Source organism: Hyperoodon ampullatus (genome assembly GCF_949752795.1).
Source record: "Hyperoodon ampullatus genome assembly, chromosome: 9".
Lineage (NCBI taxonomy): Eukaryota > Metazoa > Chordata > Mammalia > Artiodactyla > Ziphiidae > Hyperoodon > Hyperoodon ampullatus.
In genome coordinates, this window is record NC_136922.1 from 11,507,842 (window position 1) to 11,530,064 (window position 22,223).

Sequence of the window (22,223 nt, forward strand, 5' to 3'; positions counted from 1 at the left end):
AACCTGCGGTTTTCCTAGATGGATTACTGTGTCTCGTATGAATATGGAGCGTCTAGTCGCCTCTTAGAAATACACAGTGTGAATTTCTAAGATAAATACACACTGGGTATTTATCTTAGAAATAAATAATGGCTCATGGTATTCAGATTAAATACTTTATCTGTAGCTATCTTATAAAAGAAGGCGGCAAAGAATGTATTATGGAGTTTAAGTGATGAATCATAAACTCAAAGTTCAGTGAACAAAGAGAAGGCTTTTTTGTGGAGTAAAAATGGTTCTGGAAAAATGTTAGATTCTCAGGCTGTGAGCTTTAGAAATAAGGATAGCGCCTAGAGGAGTATGGCGAGCTGTAAACCTCAGAGTGGAGACTGCACCTACTAATGAGGTGAGGAAGGTGAAGGTCTGTACCTCAGGGTTCTGATGATTTAAGGCACACAAACCACGAAAAAATTGTGGTGTTGAATAAATACATGCTTCAAATACATCCATCACCAAAGTAATTTTTTTTCTACCAAGATGGAGAAATCCAGGGCTTCCCTGGTGGCGCAGTGGTTGGGAGTCCGCCTGCCGATGCAGGGGACGCGGGTTCGTGCCCCGGTCCGGGGGGATCCCACATGCCGCGGAGCGGCTAGGCCCGTGAGCCATGGCTGCTGGGCCTGCGCGTCCGGAGCCTGTGCTCCACAACGGGAGAGGCCACAGCAGTGAGAAGCCCACGTAATGCCAAAAAAAAAAAAAAAAAAAAAAAAGATGGAGAAATCCAGTTTCTTTGTCTCCTATAGCAGAGCAAGATGACTGTGCCACCAGGAAACATCCGCAGGAAATGAATGATTTTTACCTGATTGCCATCAACCTGGTAGCCATGCTTATTTGCCAAGGTCTTGGCCATTGAGATGGTCACTGAAAATCCAACGATGGCTATGGCAATGGCATCCACGTACACAAGGTGGAAGAGGCTGGTGTCCGGATTGGCTGGAGGTAGCAGCCTGAAAGGTGAAGCTGACTTTAACCTGGGCATTGTGACCACTGGAAAAAAAACACGCAGCTAGAGGGGAGCATGGTAGGGGGGCATTATCTGCAGATGAGGTGATCAACACCTGGGTACTTGTTTGGCAAAAAGCAGGGCCCTCTTGGACACACAAGTTCTTTCCAGGCCCCAACCCCAGAGTGCCGGCTTTCTACCTGAATGGGTTATCAGCAGAGATCAAATGCCGTTTTATTTAGAAAAGGAGTAACCTCACACCTCACGGCAGCCTGTATGGCAGATGTAAGTAAGACTCAGAACAGGAAGAGGAGAGGGTCAGCGAAGCGCTCAGATGCCACAAGACATTCGAACCAAAAACTGAGGTGAGGAGGGAGGTGGACAGGGGCTCTCATATCAGAGAATTACTACTGTCCGGGCAACACTAGGTACTCAGTGCTCTCCCTTGCTGTTTGATGTCAGGACCCTGTTTCTCCCCTGGATCCCTTTAGGTGAGTGTCTGACATGGGAAATAAGCAGCAGCAGATTTTTCTCCTTGGGTTACCTCTGGGAATCTTAGGAATCTGGAGAGGCCAAAAGTGTGGCTCCTGGAGCTCCCCAATGGGGAACCTAATTTTTGTGGTCCATTCTTATAGTTTGGAACCTTTGTCCTAAAAGAACAGAACAGGTGTTCCCCAGAATGGTATGGGGGAAGGGGCAAGAGAGGTTTTCAAAGGCACGTGCTCCAATGCAGGGCACTGGGCTAAATAATAATATCAATTAATTGATGTACAATATTATTACTGTTACAGTCATTCATTAGGTGCTTCCTCTTGTGCCGGGTTCTGTGTTTATCTCCAGCAGCACTGTGAGCTAGGTACCATTATAATCCCCATTTTACAGATGAGGAAAATGAGGCACAGTGAGGCCAAGTAATGTGTCCAAGGTCAAACAGCTCATCTATTAAGTACAACAAAAACCACGAAGAACACGTCTCTCCACACTATTTCTCATACTGTGTCATATCACAGTGACAAAGGGGCTGTCTCGGGTTCTGAGGTAAGGGAAAGGGAGAGAGCAAAGGAACAACATATGTTAAGCCTAGATTGTGTGCTACCTGCTTGATATGTGTCATCTCATTTGCCCTCACAACAATCCTTTTAGAGGGGTGCCATTATTACCCCAATTTATAGGTGAAAAAATGGATGCTTGCAGATGTTAAGTAATCTGCTGAAGATGGAGAAGGGAATCAGACGCAGGGGGTCTGACTACAGAACTCACTGTCTTTCCCTTGCACTTTGCTACATAAGCACTAACCAGGAGAGAAGGCCTGGCAGCAGGTTTGGGTCTGAGGAATAAGAATATGAGAAAAGAATGTATGCTGCAGTGAGTTACGAGAAGTAAACCAAGGAACGTGATATATTGCCGTGAATGGGATCTCTAACAGTCAGCTGTCACCTTCTGGACGCGCGCGCGCGCGCGCGCGCGTGTGTGTGTGTGTGTGTGTGTGTTAGTTTGTTTCCAAATACAGCCACCACCAATTCCTCCCATACTTCTGTGGGCTGCCCCCCTATCTAGATGTGGTCTGTTTCCCCTCTGGTTGAATCTGGGCTGGCCTTGTGATTTGCTTTGACCAACAGAATGTGGTGGGAGTGATGTTGTATGAGTGCTGTAAGCAGCCTGGCAGCTTCTGCTTTTCGGTCCTGTTGCCCTGAGCTGACACATAAAGAACCTGGCTACCCTGCTGGAGACCCGTATGGAGAGAAGATGCCAGCCAGCCCTCAGCTGTTCCAGCCACTGCAGCTGAGCTGTCAGACATGTGAGCGAGGCCTTCTTGGATCCTCCAGCCCTGGTCACCCCTTCAGAGTCTGCAGCTGCCTGAGAGACCCCAAGGGAGACAACCACTCAGCTGAGCCCCACCTACACTGACAAACTGCGAGCAGATGAACGGACATTGTTATAAGCCACTGTTCTTCGGCGGTGGGACTCACAGATCACTGAAGCAGTATGACTGTTACAGACGGCAAGTTAGGGAGGCACGACTGGTTGCCTGCCTGGTTTTGGGCAAAGTTCCAGAAAGATAAGGTTTCTGGGAAGCCAAGTTTCAAAAAGGTAAAATGTTCTTAGTTTTTAAAAACATGTTTAGCTCTCCTAGAGCCTGTGTGCCACAACTACTGAAGCCCGTGCTCCGCAACAAGAGAAGCCACTGCAACGAGTAGCCTGTGCACTGCAATGCAGAGCAGTCCCCGCTCACCGCCAACTAGAGAAAGCCTGCGTGCAGCAACGAAGACCCAACACAGCCAAAAATAGATAAATAAAATAAATAAATTTATTTTTAAAAAAAGTTTAGCTCTCACACATAGAGGGAAAGCACCGTATTTGGGTATGATGCAATAGGGAGAGGAAGGTATTAGGTAGGGATGATGGTGGCATGTGAACTTTTAAAAGGAGAAATCTAAGCGTGAGAATTCACATGTAGATTATTTGTGATTAGTTGTTGAATAGGGTTATCTACTGGATCCAAAGACACATGTTTATCACATGATGAATTACGTCAGTGAGCCAGGTGTGAGGTAGTGGAAAGATCACACAACTGGGTATCAGAAGATTGAGTTCTGGGTCCAGGCTGGGACATACCACACTGCACTCGTGTCTCTCAAATGTCGCCTTCCTTGATACCCTACCTAAAACAGCAACGCCAGCCCCGCCTATCCCTTACCTGGCTGCCCTTGTCTTCGTAGCATGTCTCACTATCGATGTATTGTCTATCTCTCCTAGTAGAATATAAGTTCCATGAGACCAAAGGCTTTTTTGCTTGCATGTTCACTTTTGTTTTTAACTGCGTGTCCCTGGCACATAATAGGCACTCAATAAACATATGCTGAATAAATGGGAATAAATGGACTTTCTTCTCTGTTAAATGAAGATAACATATATCAACAGTGTAATTGTGAGCATCAACGGACATGGTGGGTATAAGAGTACTTAAAAAATTATAAGTGCAAATAGAAAAACAAGGGTTATCCCTGTGTTATACCTTTACACTGAATCATAAGTAACACGTTTATGACAGCAGTTCGCTGAAGTTGAATGCAGGCTTCTGAACTTTGGCTTAAGGAGCAACTCCTGCTGCCTGTGCTTCCCTGGAGATTCTTAGGTGGTTCCAGGGGCAAGGCCTGATGGAATATACCGGGTCCTGTCAATGTCCAGCATCTGGGCAAATGTCTGACTCTTCTTTTGGAAAGAGAGAACAGAGTGGCAAGAAAGAGACAGTACCAGGGACAGAAAGACAGAGACACGCAGAGAGGTACAGAGACAGCCAGAGGATCAGAGAGGGGCACAGGGAGACCAGGAGAGGCTCGCAGTCACGCTCACTCCTTCAAATATAAAAGTAATAGTAACATTTTTTTTTTTTTTTTTTTTTTTTTGGCGGTATGCGGGCCTCTCACTGCTGTGGCCTCTCCCGTTGTGGAGCACAGGCTCCGGACGCGCAGGCCCAGCGGCCATGGCTCACGGGCCCAGCCGCTCCACGGCATGTGGGATCTTCCCGGACCGGGGCACGAACCCGTGTCCCCTGCATCGGCAGGTGGACACTCAACGACTGCGCCACCAGGGAAGCCCAGTAAAATTTTTAAAATGTAGAATTTGGTGAAAGAAAAACAGATGAAGCAAAGAAGTAATATATGATTTAAAACTAGAAACCTGGTTGAAATGATGAGCCACAGAACTTTCAAGGAACATGTCTTGAACGTGCACTGTGCATGCCAAATGCTACACTGGCCACTTCAGACACATTGTCTCCTGTAACTCTCACAACTGCTCTTGAGATAGTCATTAATTACCATGCTTACCTAGCAGGGGAGGAAACTGAGGCTTTGAGAGGATAAGTGACTTGCCCAAGGTCACAAAGCTACTAAGTGGCAGGCTAGATTTAGGTCGGTTTGCTTTTAGCTCCAAAGCTACCCAGGAAGAGATCTAAAAAACCGATAAATGCTAAACAGGAAACAGAACAAAACGAAAAACCACATGCCATAGTTGGTAGGACTGTAAAATGGTGCCACCACTTTGGAAAACATTATGGAGGTTCCTCAAAAAGTTAAAGCAGACTATCATATGATCCAGCAATCCCACTTCTATATGTATATCCAAAAGAACTGAAAGCAGGGTCTTGAAGAGACACTTGCACACCCATGCTCATAGCAGGATTATTCACAATAGCTAAGAGGTGGAAGCAACCCAAATGTCCATCAACAGATGAATGCATAAACAAAATGTGGTATATACATAAGATGGAATTTTATTCTGCTTTAAAGAGGAAGGAAATCCTGTCACATGCTACAACATGGATGAACCTTGGTATTATGCTAAATGAAATAAGCCAGTCACAAAGAAGGCAAGTAGTGTATGATTCCACTTACAAGTACTAGAGTAATCGGATTCACAGAGATAGAAAGTAGGGGCTGGAGGGAAAGGAGAATGGAGAGTTACTGTTTAACGGTATAGTTTCAGATTTGCAAGATGAAAAAGTTCTGGAGATCTGTTTCACAACAATGTGAATATACTTAACAGTACTGGACTGTACACTTATGAATGGTTAAAATGGTTAAGTTTCATGTTATTTTTTTTTAACCACAATAAGCCACCACCCCCCCACACACAGCCAAAAAAACCAAACTCAAAACCCCCAAACCCTCAGCTATTTGATATGTAGGAAAAAAAAAAAAAAAAGATTGTTCATTGCAATACTAAAGCAGGAGTTAGAAGCAATAATAGATCCCTCGATTATTCAAGTCACACGGTTACTTGAAATTATTTTCCTACCCCAGAGGAAGTGTCCCAACGACATCCACATTGTACGATTCATGCAGGTTAAACCCAGCTGAAATGCCAGTTCCCATAACCACCTGAAACAGACACAAAATCAAACGTACCTTTAGAAATGAACATTCAAACACCACAAAAATAAGCTTCAAAGAACTTGTTAGCCAAGCCAAATCTATTCTTTCTCATTTTTTTTAAAAAAGAATTATAGTTAGCTTCCAGCAATTCTAACTTCTCCTAATGGCCCTTCTCTGCAAAATTAAAATGGACGCTACAGTCTCCTTGTGGCCTGGAATTCTTTTCTCTATACTTTGTTCTGTTCCATCCTGAGGCATTTGGCTAGTTGGCTACAAACAAAGAAGCTGTAAAACCTTTCAGGAGTTGGCTTTGCCTTTGGGGCAGGTAAAATGAGGCTCTGGCCAAGGTGGCACAAATAAAGGACATGAAATATGTATCATGAGGGTGGTACAGTGACAGTGTATCATTATAACATGTAGGTTTGGATCTATTGCACAATCTTCCTATGGACTCTTGTTTCCAGGACAGCAGCACCAAGGTGGTTAGACGCCTCCACCAGCACCCCATGGCTATCTTCTCCCATGTCTGTTGCCGAGTCAGGGTCAGGGTGAAACCACCCATCACAGAGTGTCCTTGTACGTAAGGTTGCCTGGATTGTCGGGGCACAGATTCAGTCTGTGTGTAAAGTACAAGCCATAGTGAGCTACAAGGAGAGGAAAAATAACAGGAGAGACAGCAACTTTCTTCATCCCAAAGAACCACTGCTTGTAGAACTTTCTGAGTGGATTAGCCAGGAGGGAAGGCATACGGCTGGCCAGGGAAGGGAGCCAGACCCCTGCCAAAGGGGGCTGCTGCAGGGAACCAAGAGGAAGGTGGGCTCATTATCAGACACAGCGGCCCGAGAGACCGAGGGAGTGGCTGCTTCTGGCCGCCATGATGAAATGCCCCTTTGTTGGTTTCAATGTCTGTCACCCTTAATTGCATCTGTTGTGCGTCGCAAACTGGGGAAGTGCCCAGAAAATTCAAATCCACAGGACACACATGGCTCAAGTTCCTGGAGCATCAACTTTATGCAGTGATAAATAAATTGAAACCAAAGCTTTCCTACCAACACAAACAGATGCATTGTGAAACAGAATGCAGAACCCCAAACAATTTTATGATAAGAAAGGAACTGTATGTTTAAAGAGAGTCATGAAGATTCTGTCCCAAATTTTCCAGTATGGCTTCCCTCTCCCTTGCTCTGAGGAGCATACAGATAAGAAGTTAAAAAAAACCCCAAGGGCTTCCCTGGTGGCGCAGTGGTTGAGAGTCCGCCTGCCGATGCAGGGGACACGGGTTCGTGCCCCGGGCCGGGAAGATCCCACATGCTGCGGAGCGGCTGGGCCCGTGAGCCATGGCTGCTGAGCCTGCGCGTCCGGAGCCTGTGCTCCGCAACGGGAGAGGCCACAGCGGTGAGAGGCCTGCGTAACGCAAAAAAAAAAAACCAAACCAAAACAAAACAAAAAAAAACCCAAAAAACAAAAAACAGGTTCAACCATAATTATAATGATAGAATTCTGGAGAACCACTGCCCTGGGAAACATGAAGGAAACTTTAAAGGGAATCTGGAAAGTGGACAAAAGTAGGATCTGAAGCCAGGAAAGTCAGTCTTCATCATTTACTTCATGATTAGGGCTTGCCTTTCTCCACTGCCATGCGAAGGAGCTGAGAACCTCTTGCTGTTCTCCAAGAGGAAAAAGGAACTCTGGGCCCAGCCCCAGTGAGAGAACAGGTCTTAAGACAGCGAGAGACAGTCCTATTCGGGTATAGACAAGACGAAAGCAAGGAAAAGGGTCAAAGGGCCTGGCTTCTTTGTGAGCTACACGAGCCAGTGGTTTTTGTGGCTGGAACTTTTTGCTAGATTTGGATCAGACACCTATACTTTTTATTTCTTCTCCTTGTGGTTCCCAAACTATACACCAGACGCAAGAGGGAAGAGATATGGGAACATATGTATAACTGATTCACTTTGTTATAAAGCAGAAACTAACACACCATTGTAAAGCAATTATCCTCCAATAAAGATGTTAAAAAAACAAAAAACAACAACAAAAAAACTATACACCAAAGTGCTCCAGGCTCCCAAGGAGAACTCACCAGGACACTGTGGGACATGACTTTGAAGGAAAATAGTGACACCTGTCAGACACCATGCAAACTTCTAGTTTGAGGTAGTTCACAGTTCCGATATTAGTTCCTACTACATTCCTTTCAGTCACACCACATGTTTGCAAAGCTGGGCATTCAGTGGTCACTGTGATAAAAAAGCAGGTACCATGCAAAAATCAAAGTGAACAGGAAATGATGGTAGTGGTGTCCATCTGATTCCCAGGTTTGAGGGACTGTGAAGTGCCCACCAGCCGCCATACGCATTCATTAATAAATTACTGTGGTGATTTAAGAATGTCATAAAATATATTTATTTCAATTTATGTGCATTATTTTTACAAACAATTCTTAAGTTGTTAAACATAAATACGTATGAAGTTGTTTGGACCTTACTACTTAGTAAATGGAACTATTAGTTAGGTATTTCTTTTGGCCTAGGAGTGCCAGGAACCAAGAAAGTTTGGGAACCTTTGTCATTTGCTCTTTTCAGAATGGACACAGCTTAATTTTTTCAGGTTATTAAAGTTTATATGTTCATTATAAAACAATTAGACAATAAAAACTTTGAAAAAGAAAAATCTCCATAATTTCATTCAAAGATAATTTACATTCACATTTTTATGGACAGACTTCAGCTATATTTTAAAAACGATCCATGACTCTGCTTTAATGCTTTTCTTTTTTTGTCAGTGTATCTGTAAAAGTTCCCCTTGACAAATTCCAACCTTCTCTTGGCAGAAGTGAGAGAAAAGAGGTCGAATTTCCTCCTCCGGGTCCACTTCTAAACCCCGCACAGAAATAGGTAGGTGTATGCTGCTGGAAGTTGACTTACCGCAAAGAACTCTAAAGGGATGGGCGCTGGCAATTTCTCTTTAAATCTCTCATTAAACTCCTTGCCACCCAGCAGCAAACCAAAGACCATCAGCCCAACGCCTAGGGAACACACGTTGAGGTTTTTAACATTCTGCAACACAGCAACTGTACTCTGCAACACAGTGAACGCCGGATGTTACATCAAGCAAGAGCCCCTGAAGAGACAGAGACAGTCTAGCGCTCTAATTCACACCAGCCAGCCCGTTAGCGGACATTTCTAGCTAAAGGTTCTCAGGCTGAAGTCTCTCTCTCTCTGCAGCTTTCACCAATTAGGAGTCATTTTTACCCAGTCATACAACTTGGTAGTTGTAAACCTTACCTGACAATCTTATATTACAGTGTTCTTTGCTACGCTAACATCTCAATGTAGAATTGTAAAATTCAGAAAAGTAACACTGAAGCTGAGTCCTGAGCATTAGGAAAGGATTAGGGGTAATATCAGCAAAAAAATCCAAAGGTAAATACATACAAAAGCTTTTAGGAGATGAAAGAGGGAGAGAAATCACTGTTAGCAGGTGAAAGACGAATCAGGTGAGCTTTGAAGGGAAGAGAGTGGCTGAAGCTTGGAAAGAAGCCCAGGAAAGTTAGAGAAGAAAGCCGCTTACTTTTCTCCTAAGGCTGCAGTCTCGGCACCCCAAATGCAGTCAGTACTTATCTGGACCCTGGGAAAGTAGGTTACCACCGAGCCCAGGCTACACACTTTTCCAATCAATGCCTAGGAGCATTCTCTAGTATACTTGTCCGTTCTATTTCCTTTGTGGCAAGGCATTTTGAGAAATCTCAGAGTAAGAAGCATGTTACCAGCTATTACGGGAAACGAAGAATTTAGTAATTTAGGGAATGCTCCCACAGTTGGACTCCATTCTAATCATTGAAGGACTCAATTTAACTGTGACTTCCTCAAAGCGACTTTCCTAGACACCTAATCTAAATGTCTCCCTATTCAACTTTCAGAGCAGCCTGATTTTTTCTTCATAGCACTTAACACAATTTGTACTTAATTACATATTTATGTGATTAGCAGTTGACTACTTGTCTTCCCATTGGACTGTAAACTCACTGCTCTGCCTAACACAGTGTCTGACACATCAATACCTCCGAAGGCTATAGATCTCTCATTCCAAGGATAGCTTTAGCAGCATCTCAGTTCTGGTATGTAGTACTTACACTGTCATTTGGTTTTAATTATTTCGTAACTTCCTCTTTATCCATGGGTTATTTAAAAATATGTTTTTGGTTTCCAAATGCATGGGGGTTTTAAAGCTATATTTAGTTATTGATTGCTACTGGGCTGCACCATGTGAAACAACACTGCATTTTTAGAATTTGTGATCAGTTTTACATGACCACTCTCAATGTGATCAGTTATTACCACTGTTACCTACGTGCTTGCAAATAATTTATATTTTCTCTGAGTTGGGTAGAAGGATCTATGTATACTTTATTAGATTAAACTGGTTAATTGTGATAGTTAAATCCTTTACAGACTTATTTTTTTGCCTGCTTGAGGAAGCAGTTTTTGAGAGAGATCTATTATCCCATAATGCCTTTAAATTATTTGTTAGTTCCCAAAGATAATCTAATTTGGTCTTAAGAAAAAAGCTGTTTCCTTAGCTAACTAGAGTCAAGGTGAAATAACCAAATAAAGACCTAACCGGGGACTTCCCTGGTGGTCCAGTGGTTAAGACTCCATGCTCCCAATGCAGGGGGCCCGGGTTGGATCCCTGGTCGGGGAACTAGATCCTGCATGCCGCAACTAAGACCCAGCACAGCCGAATAAATAAATATTAAAAAAAAGACCTAACCAAAAAATTCCTTGTGAGGTAGATAGTATCATATATTAAAGAAATGAGACTTTAAGGTTTAATTTTCCTTGTAGTGTTCTTCTCAGAAAAGCCTTAGAATAACTAAATCTTCTCCATTTTATTGAAATTCTTGGAAATAAGAAAAGTGAGCCTTGAAAGTCAAAGAGATACAGAAGAGAATGGGGAAAAATAAAGAATGGAAAACAAGTACCAGTAAGTCGGGAAGTTGCTTACTTACATACACCACTGAAAAGATCCCACTGTACCGCTTTGTTTTAACTCCAAACAGGTATTTTAACATGGAGGTGAAGACATGCACAGCTGCCGCAGTGGTAAACCCACGGACCAGGGGCTCCGTGAGATATATGGCCACAAATCCGAACCTACAGACACCTAGGCAAAACTTTTTTTTTTTTAATGACAAAGAAACAAATAAATCACATGATAGGTCAGGAAGTTAAAACCAACAGAAAACATTTAAAAAGTTCTTTCTGGACCATTTTCTAACACTACAAACTTGCACCTGCAGCAAGTAAGCAGCTAATAAATCAATCACTGGTTATGCAGAAAACAATGGAAGGTGTGGAAGGGCCTGGAGCCCCACGGAGCAGTGGGCACCCCCGTACTCTCTCTGTCCCTCAGAAGTGGGGGTAGGCTTAGTCATGTCACTTCCTGTTCCCTCCAGGCCCTCTTCCCATTACTAACCCATCCCGCTTCAAGCTAGTCTTGCTTTTGGAATCTCTAAAGTATCCAACTGAAGCTAGCTAGTTCCTATTCAGTATCAACTTAAGTAAGGCATGCAGTGGGACTGGCGTTCCTGAGCTATGAACCCTGGGCTCTGGAGTTTTGCTGGCTGACCCTGTCCACCAGGTAGACCAGCCAAGTGTGCTCAACGGATATTTATTAAATGAGCAAATGAGAGCCCATTTCCACATCTGTGAGTCTTACCTGAATGATTCCTGTAAGTAAGGTCACAGACATGGCGACTTTCACTCTCAAAGCATCTCTGGCCTCCGTACCGTTGGTTGCGTTTACTCCTCCTGGAATGACTATATCATCTGGTACTAATCGAACAGCCACGCCGCCTATCATCAGGCTAATAACTGCAAACGGACCTGAAATAAGGAAGCATTAATCAGGGAAATTATGTTCAGTGTGTCTGATGTGGTTGTTTCCAGCACCCCAGGAGACACAGGTGAGGTCAATAAATCCTCCTTGAAATAACACTGCACTGTGACAAAATCTTCCATCCCACACACTCTTCTAGAACCCCGACATTTCCCCATGAAGAGGTGGTCTAAGTCCTCTCTCCTTGAATCTGGGTGGACTTGTGACATGCTAGTAATCAAAAGAATGCAGCAGAAGTGATACTGCATGACTGCTGAGGCCAGGTAACAAAAGGTGATGCGGCTTCCACCTGAGAGCTGTACTGCTCGCTTGTGATGCAGCCTGACAAGCAAGAAAGCCGCGGTCAGGACCACGTGGAGAGAGGGTGGGGGCGGGAGGTAAGAAGAGACGGAGGGGGGAGTCCAGCCTTCCTGTAGCTGCTCTGGCTCTAGCTCCCGCCTGACCCTTAACTGCTTGAGAGACGCTGAGCCTAAACTGCCCAGATGAGCCCTTCCCAAATCCTGACCCACAGGAACTGTGAGAGATAATCACATGGTGGTTGTTTTTAGCTGCTAAACTTGGGGGGGGTATGTGTTACCCAGCAACGGACAGCTGAGACCTTGTGTGTGCTGGCTGGTGGCCGCCTCAGGCAGCATCAACACTATTATGAAATCCATATAAATCTGATCCTAAATACACTAAAGAGAAACCAAGTACAATTCAGTGCCTAAAATAAGATGAAAATGCATTATATGCATAGTAATTAGGAACTTGCAGTATCACTAATAAAACAGAGGAAAAAAAAACAGATGCAGGCAAATTGTATTATGAACTCAAGCACTTATTTCACAGATTTCAACAATTGCTCTTTTTACACAAGAAAATTGTCTTTTTCTATTATGCCCAGATTTTAAGAAAGCTGTTAGTTCTAGAAATCTTTAAAAGCACCTATTGGGTATACAGTAACAAAAGTTGTTACTAAGCAGATGTCCTAATAACAAACATGCTGTTTCTTTGGCACACTGAAAAGCTTGGAAACCCAAAAGGAAAGGTACTAAAATATCAACTATAAGGTTTACCTATGGATATGTGTCTGGAGGTTCCAAAAAAACAATACATGATAACGGGGTAAAATGAAGAGTACAGGCCAAACACCGGAGGCACAGCTGCCAACATTGCAAAGGCTAAACCTGTGGGATTAAAAACCAAACAGAAATGGGGAGCTCATTAGAAAACAGAGGGCTATGTGTATTTTTCTCTTGGTTCTTTATCTATGATGAACAAGTGAAAATCATGTTAATTTAAGCAGATGTGTTTGAACATGCCCACCCTTCCATCCCACTGTTACATGGAATCCTATATTTGTGTTCAGAGTCCAGGTTGAGACAGTTTTCCTTGTCATCTCCTCTTTGCCAGGAGTGGATTTTTTTCTGCTTTATTCTTTCCCAAATTACATAAAGGCAGGAAGTCTTACTTGACTGGTGCAGTTGTAATCTGATGTTGATGCCCAAATGCCAGCTGTTTCTCCAATGGGGTGTTTTCAGGGTTCTCTGGAGATCCGTTTTCAGTGAGGAACTCTCACTGTACTATTCCCTGGCCGATGTAATGCCGCCCCCCAACGACCTAGGCCCCTTACAGTTTCCAGTTCTTACACCTCCTCCAGGTTCTTTCTGCTGGCAGCTGCTCATCCTGTAGGCAGACTTCTTGGGCAGGTACCTTTCAAATGAGCCAAGCCTGGTTACCTCCCAGCGTGCCCAGTTATCTGATGCTTTACCCCAGGAAAATGTGCAAGTGCAGGCCATGCCCACAGGAAGGGTCCTCTTCATTTTGCTGTCATAGGCAGTTCACACCCTTTCACCTGTAGATTTTTTTTTTTTTTTGCAAGAATTAGGCAATAGTGCCCACAAACTCTAGGGGACACACGTCCCGTGCTCCAAGTGATTCTCTTGCAGTCCTTCCTTCCTTAACTTTAGGTGGAGGGGAAATGCATAGGGCTTTTCACCTTTCTCTCAAAAATTCTCTTTCCAAATCTAGTATCAGTCTTCTTGTCCCCTTACATCCTGTTGGAGTGATGCACTATAAACGATTCACTCATCGTTTTGCATGGATGGCCTGGAATCCCTCTTTAGAGCGTGTAAGCAATAAACACCCTTTGTTCTCAGCTTTGGGGCCTCACCAAGTATCTGGAATAACTAGAAAGTTCATGTAATGCATTGTCATGTTGTGGATAAGAACATTTTAGCAAAAGAAGAGTTGGGAAAGCACCCCTATTTCATATGTAATAATATGGTAACTTTAATGTTGCATTTAAAAAATGTTTTATTTCTAGCAAAGAAACGCATGTCCATAGTATAAAAAGCCAAGCAGTACTAGGGAGGCTGGGAGGAAAAGCCAGCACTCTTCTGCCTTACTCTAGGTTCCACTCCCCGGAAGCACTCACTTCTAACTCTTTCAGCTGTTTTTCTACCATTTATCTCTGTTTTTCTAAATCAGCACTTCCTACATCAGAGGATTCTGCCCACCCCCAGGGGACATCTGGCAGTGTCTGGAGACATTCTTTATTACCGAGCCTGGGAGTGGGGCTGCTGCTGCATCTGGTGGGTAGAAGCCAGGGATGCTGCTACCCATCCTGCAATGCACAGGATGCCCCCACCACCACCAATGTACATGGTACAGGCTGAGAAACCCGTTCTACATAACCTGTTCACATTGTTACTTCTTGGTTTATCGTTGTAGATATAAACTGTTGACCTTCTGTAATGCCTATTTTTTCAGATTCCTCTAGGTTATGATTTCATGGTTATGTGACTTTTTTTTTCCTTTCTACAAAGTTTTGGGATCTTCTATTTATTCCTGGTATTCTGATATTTTACAATGGTGTGTCTTGTTTTAAGGTAATTTTTCATTAATTCTGATGGGTACCTGATGGTTGCTCTCAGTCTGAAAACTCACGTATTTCAGTTCTGAGAATATTCTTTGTCACTATAGCTCTTTTCTCTGGGGACAGGTGACCATCTGCCTTGTGCTGTAAGTTCTTGCAGGCTCTTTGGAGCTGAACAGGGCAAGGAAGAGCCTTTGTGAGCTCACAGTTCAACGGGTAGATGTTTACATAATGTCTACAGGTCCAAAAAACTTTGTGGAATGGCACGTCAGTGAAAACCCAACTAGGCTAAATTCTGAGGACTTCTTTGCCGTATCCGTTTACCTGCGTTCACTGCAGCCATTTCCGGTGGCTCTGTCAGTCCGACTTGACTGAATGTCAGTCTAGCTCCTATTTCCCACTCCAGATGCCCAGCCTCTGTCTGCTCCTCCCCCTGCCCTCACCTCTGCCTTTAAATACATCCCTTTCTCTATCCTTGGGGTGTGGGTGCCAAAATTGTTGTGGAGAATGGTCCTAGACCTGATTTAAGGATTTTGTTTAACAGATTTAATAGATTTGATAACTCAGTCACTTGGAAAATTAAAAACTCAGCTAACTGATCACTGGGGAAAATAATTTTTTTTTTTTTTTTTTTACAAATTGATTGTTCAGTAATTAGTTTTGGGGCAACTGGAGAAGGGAATAGATTTTCTGCCAGCTTACCTAGAGGCTGTTCAAGCCATTATCACCTTTTGGCCACACTGAGTCACTGTCACCTCTAATTGGTCTCCCTACATTCATCCTGGGGACCTCTCGCCAGCCAAGTCCATAGTCTCAGTGGTCTCTTACTAGAAATACCCAACTGAAAAAAGCACGCTGACAGCTTTCATTGCGCTCAGAACGAAATCCAAAGGGGCCCGTCAAGGCTGTGCACACCTGCCACTGCTCGCCTTGCCGGCCACCAGCCCCTCACTCCCCACACTCCTAGCATCCTGCCTCTCTCATAATTCTCCAAACACCCGATTCTCTTCCTGCTAAATGCCTTCACACATGCTATCACTTCGTCCTGAAGTGCACTTCTTCGCATTCTTTACCTCCCTGCTGCTCGTCCTTCAGGTCTCACTTCAACGTCACCTTCCTAAAGGGGTTTTTGTGACTTACCTGCTTAAATTAGGTCCCCCTAGTGTCACCACGTCAGAGTGCCCTGTATCTTCCTTCACAGTGTTTACCATCATTTGCAATTAAAAACTGATGCGTGCTGTTATGTGCTTCGTGTTTCTCTCCCTGATTGGATAGTTAGTTCCCTGAAGGTGGGGACAGCCAGGCAGATACTTGACAAATGTGTGTGAACAGAGGAATAATTAATGAGTGTTTTCTTAAGTACTTATATCACATATAAAATCACACAAAGGCACAAGAATTCAGTATATCATGGCCCCTTGTAAGAAGAATATGGACTTATAAGTCAAGAACCTGAACAAGGACAACCCCTGAATGAAACAGAACATTGTAAATCAACTATACTTCAAAAAAATTTAAAAAGCAACAAAAAAAACAACAACAAAAAAGGACAACCTCAACAACATGCTCACGGAATGACTGATTAACTTAGCGAGAGAAAGGCCAGGCCCAGCCGGCTCCTAAAGGTGCTGGTCTGTAAAACAGTATTACCACATTCTACAGCTAATATCTCCGGGGCTTTGAAAAGGTCATTTAAAAGGGTTATTTCTGGAGAATTCCTTTAAACAGGTGAAGGTTACTAGAACGATAATGATAAAAACTATGAATTTCCAATCCCGATGAAATTAAACAGAAAAATGGTCAAGCAACGGTTTGAGGAGATGGTAGCAAAGGACAGAAAGAAAGAAAGATATTCTACTGACCTTGAGGAAGCTGCAGCACACCTGTGCTTATGCCCGAGACTAAGTCACCCAACACATACTCCTTGAATCTGTATGCAGGCAACCACTTGGTTATGGGGAGGAACATGTAAATGATATTTCGTATTTTCTTAGGAGTACATCTGGAGGACACAGAAATAGATAAAATGAGGACCATTTCTGTAGCATTCACACCAAGGCCTTTTCCCTTCCTCATAACCTGGAGCAGTTAAGGAAGGACTCAAAACTGGGGCCGAGGATGACTCTTCTACTTTGCAGAGGTCAGAGACAAGAAGACCTGCTTATTGTTATTATTATTGTTTAAAAATAGGAACATCTGAATTGGCTCCACTCTAATGCTCTACAACCGACCATGAAAAAAAAAAATTAGCTTCAAAATAGTTGAGATATCCCATAAGCTATTATTTCAACAGGTGAAACCCTTAATGTGCTTCCTGTGTTGGTATAAAGTGAAGTAGGGGAATTATTTACTGATTGAGTTAACTTTTGGATGTGCAACTAATGACCAGCATCTACCCACTTAGTTTTCCCTTTCCTTATAAAATGAAGGAAATTTACACAGGTATTATGAGCTTTATGAATATGTGTTCAGTGCTTTAGGGTCTCTGATTAGGTAAACTCAAAACACCATTTGTCACGGGAGCACTGTAGCTAGGTCTATGTCTGGTTGTCTTGGTTAGGTGAACACCATGCTGAAAAAACCAAGGCTTTGCATTTAATCCCTGGATGGTTTAATTAACTTTGATACACAGACTATATTCTGGACCTCAGCCAGTCCTTTTGCCAGTCTATGCCTATAATCAAAGACATCAGTGAGTAAGAGTACGGACAGATGAGTTCCATCGCTGCTATGACAGCCTCAAGTTCTCCTGGTGATGAGGAAGCAACTTATTCCATTTAAAAGGATAATGCATTACTGCAGCATGCATGGTATTTTATACAGTACCTTTAGTGGTTAAGAGTATCTGGTAATTAGATGCAGGAAGATACGGGAAGCAAAATGTGAGACAACTATGGCAAGAGCAATGAATTTGAGTGAAAGAAATCAGATTTCATAGCAGTCTCCTGGTTTAGAAAATTGAAATATTAATAACAGCTGCATTTATATAGTGCTTGCCATGTGCCTTGCACTTTGCATATATTAATAGGTTTTAACCCCAGGAACTCGATGATGTAAGCACTAATTACTATTCCCATTTTACAAAGCAGGAAACTCAAGTGCACAGCTGGTGGGCGGTTGGGACTAGGATCAAAACTCAGACAGTCTGACTCTAGTGCATATACCTTCAACCTCTCGTGATGTCACACCTAGAGCACAGGGTCACTGTGAAGCTTATATGAACCAGCACAGAAGTTGTGGTCTCAAGGGTTCAGAAGGCAGCCATCAGATGGTTTGCAAAATCAGGTGTGCAATCAGGTACACGTCAGGCACATATGTATTACACAGCCATGTTGCTGGCCTGGGAATGGTAAGTGTCCTAAGACACTGAGTGTCCTTGATAGCTTAGGCTGGGGACTTAAATGCATAGATTCAGGGTGTTGCCACATGGAGTAGAAGTCAAGTGGGAAAAAGAGGGGTTGGAACATTCCTGAGAGACAAATGGAAGAGGTGGATATTATGTAGGTGGGTGGAAAATTGGAAAGTGGGTTGTTTATATAAACCTTTATACAGACATAAAGCATAGAAGGAATTTAATAAATATGGTGAAATATGTAATGAAGCTTGTGTTCCGTCAAATATCTACCACTAAATGAACTGTGTGGACAGCTCTGCAAATCACGAGGGCTCACCATTTGTTTTTTCCTCCACATTGCCAGATTCTCTTTATACATTTGACCTTGCTTCTCTCATAACTGAATAGCAGATTAAAGGAAATAGGTTGAAACAACATACGTGAATGCCTGTTTCAGCTTATCCCCGATGGAATCCGGAATCTTGTCCTTCTTGTGCAGTCTTTCCTGGAGGACCGGATGACTAAAGATAGGTCTTTCCACATAGTACCGCTGGGTTGCTGCAAGGATTTCAGTTTCTTCAACATGATCCATAGTACTCTGAAACTATTCATCAATAGCAGGAGACGAGCATTTCCTGAGTTTCACTAAGGGAGAAAATAAAACTCTATGTCAGATGCCAAAATCCTACTGATGACTGTTCCGATGCATCTCTTCTTGGCGGTATGATTGCAAGTTATTCTGAGGACCTCTTCATCTTTGGACACCCAGAGCACTTAACCTAGTGATCTGGACAGAGTAGGCACTAATAAATGAAAGGAAAGCAAAGTCAGTAAAAAAACATGTTGTCTCTCCCAGGGCAACGAGGGGGTAGTGTGCCTACTTTAAACAAAGGATCGTGTTAACTTCAGTGGCTAAATACTGCAGCAAGTTGACTCCAAGTCAATATTAAGGAAACAGGGAATCAGGCTGACTCTAACCATTTACACATCAAAGAAAAAGAAAAAGTAGCAAGATCAGTGCTTAAATTGACCCTAAGTTTCTTGAAGGTACATTAGCCTCCTTTCCAATTCTGTATTCACATTTGGTTACTCCTTAAATTATTCTAGGGTTCAGAGCTGAGGCCTGTCTCCACAAGAGCTACAAGGTGAAAACGTCAGTGCAATGTTATAATCATTTTGAAGTTTATTGTGTTGTCATGTGTAAGACTATTAGGATGACTGATATATCTATATTTATATCTATCTATCTACCTACCTACCTATCTACATAATAAATACTACTCATATGAGTAAAAGAAATGATTAAGGAATAAAAACCCAGTATGTTTCTGCACATGGGAATGTGTACAAGGATGTTAATTGCAGCTTTATGACAGTGAAAAGTTGGAAAAAACCCAAATGTCTACCTATATGCAATAAAACATAAATTTTTGTATAGTCACAAATTGAACGCTATGCAGTAATTTAAAAAAATGAACTAAATCTGTATGTCATCATCAATAAATCTCAAAAACTTAATTTTCAATAAAAATGCAAGGCACAGGTGGGTACTTCAAGGATGCATTTATTTAAACAAAGTTTAAAAACCTTACCAAGCAATAATGTAGGTTGTTTGTGTATACACATATATATAGCGAATGTACAAAAGCATGCATGTCAATGATAAACACTAAGACCAGGATGGTGTTACCTCTGGAGAGAAGGGGACCGAGACTCGGAAGAGACAGGGAGCTTCAACTAACCGAATCTGCAATGTTCAGTTTGTAGAAAAAGAACTGGCACAAAAAGAGCAAAATGTTAAGATTTGACTAAGTCATGTGGTAAGTCAACTGGTGTTTCATACACGACTCTGTCTGTAAATTTGAATGATATATTTTATAAGAAAAATTAAGTGCACAACAACAACTAAAGCCATCAGTCCTAACTGAAGGAAGTTAAGGCAGAGGAGTTGGGGGTTGGCGTGGGTTAATGGTTAGGGGCCTGTGTGGTGACTGAGAGAAGGCTGGGGATTATTGATGCTGGTCAATCCAATTCCCTTATGGTGAAAGCTTAACATTCACATTGAAATCACGTTCGTGTTTTCAACCAGGAAACATCACGCAAAATAAATGCCTAAGTCCAAGGAGGCTGAAAATTTAAAAGTCTAGAATAAAAGGGAATTCTAGCAGCAAATGCAACTAAGTATCAGGACGGATGATATGAAAAGATAAGCCTGGAGAAAGAGGATTCTGCAGCAGACTCTGACAAAGTAAGATTGTACATCTTTTGTTTTAGAGTTAGCAAGGCTGGCTGGCTTCTCATCTAACTTTTTATTTATTATTCCAGGAACTCATCATAATATCCAAGCATGGCGGGGCCGAGGTATGCGGGCGGGGTCTGAAACGCAACAACTCCACCACTCTGCCTTCCCCTGCCCCCAGCTCCTCCAGAACGTCACGCGACAGCATCACAGAACCATGTGCAATTCAGGCAACCTCCCGCGCTGCTTTAAGCCTCTGTGCCCATGCCCAGGGTTCCACTCACTCTGACAAGAAACGGTTTCTTTCCCCTCGCTCTCCTTCCATTTTCTCCACACCCCAATCACTGCATCTTTCAAAAGCCAGGTTTTGTCCTTTGCTTTCCTGAGTCTCCTCTCACCTGTAATCCCCCAGGATGTCAGTATATACTTGCTGCTTCGTATAATTTTCTATTTCTTCCCACTATATAATTATTGGTCTCCTCTTCTAGATTGCAAATTCCTTGAGGCAATACCATACCCTGAATTCCCAGGACCCCGTTCAGTCCTTGTCTCACTGGTGAACGTACACAGCCTCTGGACGGGTGCATCACGTTGTTGAGAGTGTATGGCACGCCTCCTCTCTGTTACTTCATATTACAGAAGAGTAAGTCTGCTCTGACATTTTAATTTCATTATTTATGCTTCTGGACACCTCCTCCTTGGCTGTCTTCTGTCCTGCTTTAGAAAGGTCACTTCCTTCTTGATATAGCCACTCAAGGGGAAAAAGACCAGGTAGATCTGAGGGAGGTTTACTAAGAATCCCTGTTGCCAAAACCTACTTTTACCACTGATATTACTGTTACTCCACATGAATCTGCCCAGCTGTCGCTGGGATGAACTGTGATGACCACGTCTAGGGATGTGTTATCGTAGAAGGCAGCAGTGACCAAAGCGGCCCTCTCACCACCTGGGGAAGGTTTCAAAGGACTGGTGTCTGGCCTCACTCTGAACCTCCTGAATTAGGGTCCCATAGGTGGGGCCTGGACCGTGGGCACTTACTCCGAGTAGGTGTGGGCACACATCCCTGTACCTGAGTGGCAACCTTCTTTCAAGTTTTCAGAGTAACATGATAGGTTAGGCTGAAGTGTAGCAGAAGAAATAAAATATTTCTAAAATATTCGAGATCCTTCTCTTTATTCTCAAAAGCCTTTGGCCATCCCCCACAGAAATGCCTCACTTACACCTATTACTCGGAAGGCCATTTATCACCCCCTCATTTCTCCTCCTCACAGAACCTGGAAATAATTTCTACCTCGTTAAGCAGGGCAATTCTATGTAAGTTTTAAATTTCTCCAGCAAGATTCAGATGCTCAGCTAGGTAGGAATTTAACATATTTAGAAATACTGGCTTTCAACTCGGCCTAAACACGGAACCTCCTCAGGTGCTTTTGAAAAACAGCAATGCCTGGGCTCTACACCAGACCAATTAGCACAGAGCCTCCGAGCAGGGCCTCTGGGAGGTGTGGCCCAGGCATTGTTTTTTAGTGCATTGTAAGATGATTCCAATGAGCAGATAAAGTTAAAAATCACTGTTTTATAACCTAAGAGAGAGAAATACATATGAAAAAGACATAGGAAAATCACAAAGAAACATCTGAAAACAAAAACCAATTATAGGCTTTTCCAAAATTAATAATGAATCAGTGACATGATTAAAGCCAGATGAGTTTTTTTAAAGTAAACTTTATAAAATAACATATGCTATGCTATAATACAATACATATAATATGCTATAATGTAATATGCTTACTGAATAATACACGAAATAAGTTTTGAAGAGGAATATGAAATATAAGGACATGATTTACCAGTAAAAAATGTTTCTTTGCATTTGCCATTTTCATTCAGGGCACTGGTTCTCAGCCCTGGCTGCACACTGGAATCACCTGACGCTACTGCCAGGGATTCTGATTTAATTGGTCTGGGAGGCAGGCAGGGATTGAGAGTTTAAAAGCTCTCCAAGTGATTCAAATGCACAGCCAAGGTTCAAAACCACT

At 42.9% G+C, this 22,223-nt stretch overlaps 1 protein-coding gene across 1 annotated transcript in view; it reads right to left on the minus strand.

Annotated features, from left to right (window-relative positions):
• Positions 1 to 18,546, minus strand: part of SLC26A5 (solute carrier family 26 member 5) — a gene marked incomplete at its 3' end in the record, with an annotated part of 30,828 nt that extends 12,282 nt beyond the window's left edge. The window contains exons 1-8 of the mRNA XM_079711045.1: positions 18,389 to 18,546; positions 16,477 to 16,616; positions 12,813 to 12,923; positions 11,575 to 11,741; positions 10,865 to 11,029; positions 8,781 to 8,933; positions 5,780 to 5,862; positions 836 to 983 (exon numbers count right to left, since the gene is read on the minus strand). Of these exons, the coding sequence (XP_079567171.1) occupies positions 836 to 983; positions 5,780 to 5,862; positions 8,781 to 8,933; positions 10,865 to 11,029; positions 11,575 to 11,741; positions 12,813 to 12,923; positions 16,477 to 16,616; positions 18,389 to 18,540 (1,119 nt within the window). The 5' untranslated portion in view covers positions 18,541 to 18,546. The remainder of the gene's footprint in view (positions 1 to 835; positions 984 to 5,779; positions 5,863 to 8,780; positions 8,934 to 10,864; positions 11,030 to 11,574; positions 11,742 to 12,812; positions 12,924 to 16,476; positions 16,617 to 18,388) is intronic.
• Between the last annotated feature and the right edge of the window lie 3,677 nt (positions 18,547 to 22,223).